The sequence below is a fragment of the Seriola lalandi genome, unplaced genomic scaffold (genome assembly GCF_002814215.2).
Source record: "Seriola lalandi dorsalis isolate HSWRI2012SDOR001 ecotype SW California unplaced genomic scaffold, Sedor1 jcf7180002054722, whole genome shotgun sequence".
Taxonomy (NCBI): Eukaryota; Metazoa; Chordata; class Actinopteri; order Carangiformes; family Carangidae; genus Seriola; species Seriola lalandi.
This window is the reverse complement of record NW_019525275.1, coordinates 687,652-694,326: the sequence shown is the minus strand read 5'-3', so window position 1 is coordinate 694,326 and position 6,675 is coordinate 687,652. Positions and strand designations below refer to the sequence as shown.

Sequence of the window (6,675 nt, the reverse complement as noted above, 5' to 3'; positions counted from 1 at the left end):
TCTTCTCCTTCATCACCTGACTCTTCTGCTCCTCTTCCTCCCTCAGAGCAGTGATCCTGGCCTCCTCTTCCTCTTTTAGAAACTGGTGAAACTTCTTAAACTGCTCCTTAATCTGCCTCTCTGTGTGTTGGGCCTGGACCTTAATGTGTTCTGCTGTTTGATGATAGTTTATTTTAACTTGTTCAAACAGCTTCAGTTTCTCTTGTAAAGGCTTCAAAGTTATTTGGAGCTCCTCTCTGTGATCCTGTGCAGCTTCATCGATGGGTCTGAATCTGTGGTTGTTGTGTGTTTTAGAGTCCCGACAGACGAGACACACTGGCTGCTGATGGTCCAGACAGAAGAGTCTGAGTTTCTCAGAGTGCAGACTGCAGAGAGGCTCAGCTTCAGCTCTCTGATCTCTTTCCAGTAAAAAGGCCTCACACAGATTCTTTAACACCAAGTTACGAGGTGGATCATTCAGCAAAGTTATTTTCTTACAAAGTGGACACTCGTGAATCAGTTTCTCTGTCCACCATCTCTGCAGACAGTCGTTACAAAAGCTGTGGCTGCACGACAGAACAACCGGTTCTTTGAAGATATCATGGCAGACAGGACAGGAGAGATCCTTTACTAATTTAGAAGACATTTTGTCGCTGGGTGAAGCAGGAAACACAGCAGGCAGAACAATGCAAACCAGTCAACTGCGGAAGTTCCTTAAAAGTTACTTTCACTTTGCTGTCGCTCTTTTAAAACTCCTTTTCAAACGTGAAATCAGCAGCAGGTTGAGTTGCAGTTTTCCAGTTTTCCAGTTATCCAATATTCTTTCCACTGTAGGTGTAACTCCTGCGTTTTCTCTGATGGTGAATCTTGAATACACTGCTCACAAAGTGAAACTGTGCAATATGATGCATGTCACTTCATGCCCATGTGGGCAGTGGCATGTGGAACAAACATAGTGGATAAACCTGTTGCACTGAATGGTTCATACTTCAGCTGCTTTTGAGTGCATGATTGCTGTAGTGTCCAAAGTTCTTTTGTTTAAAACATATAACATTTTTAGAAATCAGTAGTTGTCATAATCAAAGAGTGCAAGCTTGGTTATTTTAGGTTATTGTCTGTACAGATGTAAATAATATTGACTTTCAAAATCATCCACAAATATTAAAGATTTCCTTTTGAACTTTCAGTGTACAAACTTGATAGCCTTTGTGCATGTATAAATACTAGTGCTGTCAATTGATCAATCAAGTTAATCGCATAAATAGGCTGTGATTAATCATACTTTTAAAATACTACTAAAATACTACAATTTACTTGTTGCTAACATTAGCAAAGATGTGCTTCGCCTGAAGATTGTGCTTCAGGCTCGTTGTGCTTCGGTGGAAAAGCAGTTCATCACTGCAGTATGTACACACAACTTTGGTTTTATCTAAACTTCCATTCAGAAGCTTTTTGAATCAAAATTTGCCGTTAAGCACACCAAGGTCCGTCTGGTTGAAATGAAACAATTACAGATCCAGAACTCTGAAATGCAGCTATTGTTGTGAACATAAAGCCACCCAGTAAAACGAGGTAAAGTTTTTGGGGAACTTGAAGTCTTTACATAAATCATACACAAACATAGATTACGGCCTAGTTGATTCCAGATTCATTTCTAACATTAACCTTGCAAAATATCACAATATAATGAATCACTACACCAAATCATATTCCTGTTACTCTCAAACTTAAACTTGCTCTCCTCTTGCAAGTCTATTGTTGGTGTTTAACCTATTTCTGCTCAAGGAGCAGGTTTCTTTCTCAGTTCCTTGAGGCCAGTGATAATGACGAGTGAATGAGTGAATGGGAAACACTCAATGTGTGAATCAGACTACAAATAATTTTCCTTCAAAACAACAGTAAGAAAGGCAGAGCAAGGTAGATTGAAAGACACTTGAAGGAATTACTAAAAGCAGAATGGGCTCACAAAAACTCTTTACTTTAGTCAGATTATAATGACACCCTTACAGTAAAATATCAGTACAGCTCCGTTCTTGGAGAACAAGAGAGAACATGTGACTAAAATAGAGACATTTTAAACTAGGTAACAACCATAGAAGTTATTAGCAAGGCAGCTAAAAGGAAAACATACAAAACAAGCCATTTATAAAATAAAATTCTGATCTGATCTTATGCTCACAGACTGGAGGGATATTATAAAATGAATCATGTTATAACTGATATATTTATATACAAAAAATTATATCTTGCAATATATTATTTTATATTACGCATTGTATTCTTAAAATTCAAATATCCTTATGAGCAGCAAATATTCAGTATCAAATGAGCTCTACTATATGCATACATACTGTCCATGATACATCTGTAACCTTATCTTCTTATCATCACTGAGAGGATGAACATTACCATAATCACGCTGTCTCCAGTATCAAGTTTCATCATCACCACCACACAAAAAGGAAAATCAATAACACTAACAACTTCCATGAAATCTATAATTTTTCATTTAAAACCATCAGTACATTTTTTGACACAACTAAGTCCTAAAAAGTCCCATGAACATGGTTCTTTTATCCCTGACACACTCACACTCTCCTCTATTCATTCATATACGGAAATTTACCCTGTGTTGAAAACCTGCCGACAAACAGACAATGTTAGGTTATCACAGATATATCAACAGTATCTACTAGGGCTTCTCGTTGTTGACGTCATTATTCAAGTAGTGTTTCACTACTCGTGCACCTGCGCACGTGTTGTTTTTGGCTTGATTAGTTGGACTCAGGTAGCGTTACTTGCACCATGGCAGCCGTTACTAGGGAAAGTGATGTCGGGAAATACTTTGATAAAAAAAAAAAAAAAATACGACAATAACGTGCAGTTCAAGGTATGTGGCGTTAAACTTGTATATCATGCTCTCTGAGAGCCAAACAGTAGGCTTGGTCAGAGAGGTCCATGTCCGACTCTAAACAAAAGTTTAACATTCTTTCTTGTTTCCAGTTGGACACGGACCTCCCGTATTTCTTTTATTACGGTTAAAAAGAAAAACAAAAAACATATATATAATTTGCGAGTTATCAAGTACTTGTTCATAAGGTAATGAGAATATTTGAATATTGAAATTACTGAAAATGCTCATCCCTAGTATCTACATGTGGACCGCTAAGTAACAATACATGTCAAAGTTATAATTAAGATAATTCAAAAACTTTTATGTTCAAAGTTTATTCCTTCAGCTCTATAATGTCATGCTGAGTTTTTTTTTAATGCATTTATCATGATATTTATTTATGTCATGTGTTTATATAAAAAATTATATTTGGCATTTTTTTATAAAGCTAATATATATTGTATTCTTAAAATTCAAAATTAAGCCTGAGTCTAAAGTAATGTCTTTACATAAACAATGACACAGTGACTGACAGTGCAGAATTAAACAAATACTACTAAAGCAAATTAAGAGAAATGATCAACTGGCCTATGAATGACAAAAGCTTTCAAACTGCATAAAAGATTTCTTTGTTTCAAAACTCATAGAACATGTATAGAATCACTGACATGTCAGGTGATGGCATTATTGTGAGTAGCCTTACTTAATCTGAAAATAACGGCACACAGCATGCTTAGCTAATGTAAAAGGCCACAGCCCTGTTTATAAAGGGAATGTGCACTGTTCCACTGTCACAGAGACTGACAGTGGTAATATCTTCAGTGGAAGTTTATTGTGATTGCCAACATACGGGAACAGCCTGTCAGTGAAAGTGTGTTTGAAGGTGTGAATGTGTGTGTTAGTATCAAGATCATAGAACGACAACTTCCCTCTGTCAAAGTCCAGATGAACTCTGATTCTCTGGAGCTTATTCTTCACTGAGAGAGCTTTATCTGGAAGTGGTGGTGAGGCTGCTGTGTATTTGCCATTGAGGAAAAATATTTCCCAATATCCAGTCGGTATTTGTCCCTTTCTCTGGACTGACTCCCGCACCACACCGAGTCCCCAGATTTGATCATTTATGACCTCAGCATCCCAGCTATGAGTCCCTGAGTTAAAGCCCTCTGAGCTCAGGACACAGTGGTGGTAATCAAGCCCCTCTGGGTTTACAGGAAGCTTCTGTTTCTCTCCACGTCTCACGCTGGTCAGATCCTCAGACAGGATGAGATGTGGTTCAGCAGTGTTGGGATCCAGAATCACAGGACTGTAGGAGACCATCTCCTTCATCTTTTTCCAGATGTTGAAGGTCAGGTTGCCCAGATGTTTGGCCACGTCTATCAGCGCTCCTGAGACCAGCTGTGGATCATTCAGCAGGGGGTGCTGCTGGACTCCTTCCACTGTAACCTTGTAGTTCCTCAGGAATAAAATGTCTTCAGCTCTCAGCTCGTCCTCTGTGGCTCTGACTGTGTGTGACAGAGCTGCTATCTCTCTGCTCAGAGCCTCCATCTTCTCCTTCATCATCTGACTCTTCTGCTCCTCTTCCTCCCTCAGAGCAGTGATCCTGGCCCCCTCTTCCTCCTCTAGAAACTGGTGAAGCTTCTTAAACTGCTCCTAAATCTGCCTCTCTGTGTGTTGGGCCTGGACCTTAATGTGTTCTGCTGTTTGATCAAAGTTTCCTTTAACTTGTTCAAAAAGCTTCAGTTTCTCTTGTAAAGGCTTCAGGGATTTCTGGAGCTTCCTTCTGTGATCCTCTGCAGCTTCATCAATGGGTCTGAATCTGTGGTTGTTGTGTGCTTTTGAGTCTCGACAGACGACACACACTGGCTGCTGATGGTCCAGACAGAAGAGTCTGAGTTTTTCAGAGTGCAGACTGCAGAGAGGCTCAGCCTCAGCTGAAGCGCTCTGATCTCTTTCCAGTAAAAAGGCCTCACACAGATTCTTTAACACCAAGTTATGAGTCGGATCATTCAGCAAAGTTATTTCCTTACAAAGAGGACACGTGTGAATCAGTTTCTCTGTCCACCATCTCTGCAGACAGTCGTTACAGAAGCTGTGGCTGCACGACAGAACAACCGGTTCTTTGAAGATATCATGGCAGACAGGACAGGAGAGATCCTTTACTAATTTAGAAGACATTTTGTCGCTGGGTGAAGCAGGAAACACAGCAGGCAGAACAATGCAAACCAGTCAACTGCAGAAGTTCCTTAAAAGTTACTTTCACCTTGCTGTGGCTCTTTTAAAACTCCTTTTCAAACGTGAAATCAGCAGCAGGTTGAGTTGCAGTTTTCCAGTTATCCAATATTCTTTCCACTGTAGGTGTAACTCCTGCGTTTGCTCTGATGGTGAATCTCGAACACACCGCTCACAAAGTGAAACTGTGCAATATGATGCATGTTACTTCATGCCCATGTGGGCATCATATGATGCCCATATAGGAAGTGGCATTAGGAATACGCTGAATGGCTCGTAATTCGGCAGCTTTTGAGTGCAGGATTGCTGTAAAGTCCAGTGTTCTTCTTCACATGTTTTTGTCTGTACAGATGTAAATAATATTGACTTTCACAATCATTCAGAAATATTAAACATTTTCCTTTGAACTTTTTGCAAACATTAAATAAATAAAGTGAGCTCAGAAGATTCTCAGTGTATATATGTATATTACAAGACTGTATGTCAAACCATTGATTTAAGCCTGGACAGTTTGATCAGGTGTTTTGAGTATTGAGAGAGAAAGGTATCAGATCTTTTCCAGATTAGTTTATTGACAGGCAATTTGCATAATCTATTCAGTTGAATTCTGTGGTAGCATTAGAGCTCTGATAATGAAACAACTGCCTCACAAAAACAGCCACAACCATATTCCCCCAGGAAACAATATAATAAGGAACCCGACCAATAAATCAACAGGCCAATGTTAGGTTATCACAGATATATCAACAGTATCTACTAGGGCGTCTCGTTGTTGACGTCATTATTCGAGTAGTGTTTCACTACTCGTGCAACTGCGCACGTGTTGTTTTTGGCTTGATTAGTTGGACTCAGGTAGCATTACGTGCACCATGGCAGCCGTTACTAGGGAAAGTGATGTCAGGAAATACTTTGATAAAAATAAAAAAAAATTCGACAATAACGTGCAGTTCAAGGTATGTGGCGTTAAACTTGTATATCATGCTCTCTGAGAGCCAAACAGTAGGCTTGGTCAGGGAGGTCCATGTCCGACTCTAAACAAAAGTTTAACATTCTTTCTTGTTTCCAGTTGGACATGGACCTCCCGTATTTCTTTTATTACGGTTAAAAAACCCCAAAAAACATATATATAATTTGCGAGTAATAGAGTACTTGTTCATAAGGTAATGAGAATATTTGAATATTGAAATTACTGAAAATGCTCATCCCTAGTATCTACATGTGGACCGCTAAGTAACAATACATGTCAAAATTATAATGAAGATAATTCAAAAACTTTTATGTTCAAAGTTTATTCCTTCAGCTCTATAATGTCCCGCTGAGTTTTTTTAATGCATTTATCATGATATTTATTTATGTCATGTGTTTATATAAAAAAATTATATTTGGCATATTGTTATATCGCTAATATATATTGTATTCTTAAAATTCAAAATTAAGCCTGAGTCTAAAGTAATATCTCTACATAAACAATGACACAGTGACTGACGGTGCAGAATTACACAAATACTACTAAAGCAAATTAAGAGAAATTATCAACTGGCCTATGAATGAGCCCCCCCCCCCCCACACACACA

General features: G+C 38.7%; 2 protein-coding genes across 2 annotated transcripts; both read right to left on the bottom strand.

Annotated features, from left to right (window-relative positions):
• Position 1: 1 nt before the first annotated feature.
• LOC147818081 (zinc-binding protein A33-like) lies at positions 2–995 on the bottom strand (the record flags this gene model as incomplete). The annotated part of the gene is made up of 1 exon (XM_087178748.1): positions 2–995. A coding segment is annotated over exon 1 (624 nt), but the record flags the coding sequence as incomplete, so codon positions are not given.
• Positions 996–2,977: 1,982 nt separating this feature from the next.
• Positions 2,978–6,663, bottom strand: LOC111668208 (E3 ubiquitin-protein ligase TRIM35-like). The gene has a single exon (XM_087178751.1). The coding sequence runs from the start codon at positions 5,045–5,047 to the stop codon at positions 4,523–4,525; it is 525 nt and encodes a 174-aa protein (XP_087034877.1). The 5' UTR covers positions 5,048–6,663; the 3' UTR covers positions 2,978–4,522.
• Positions 6,664–6,675: the final 12 nt, after the last annotated feature.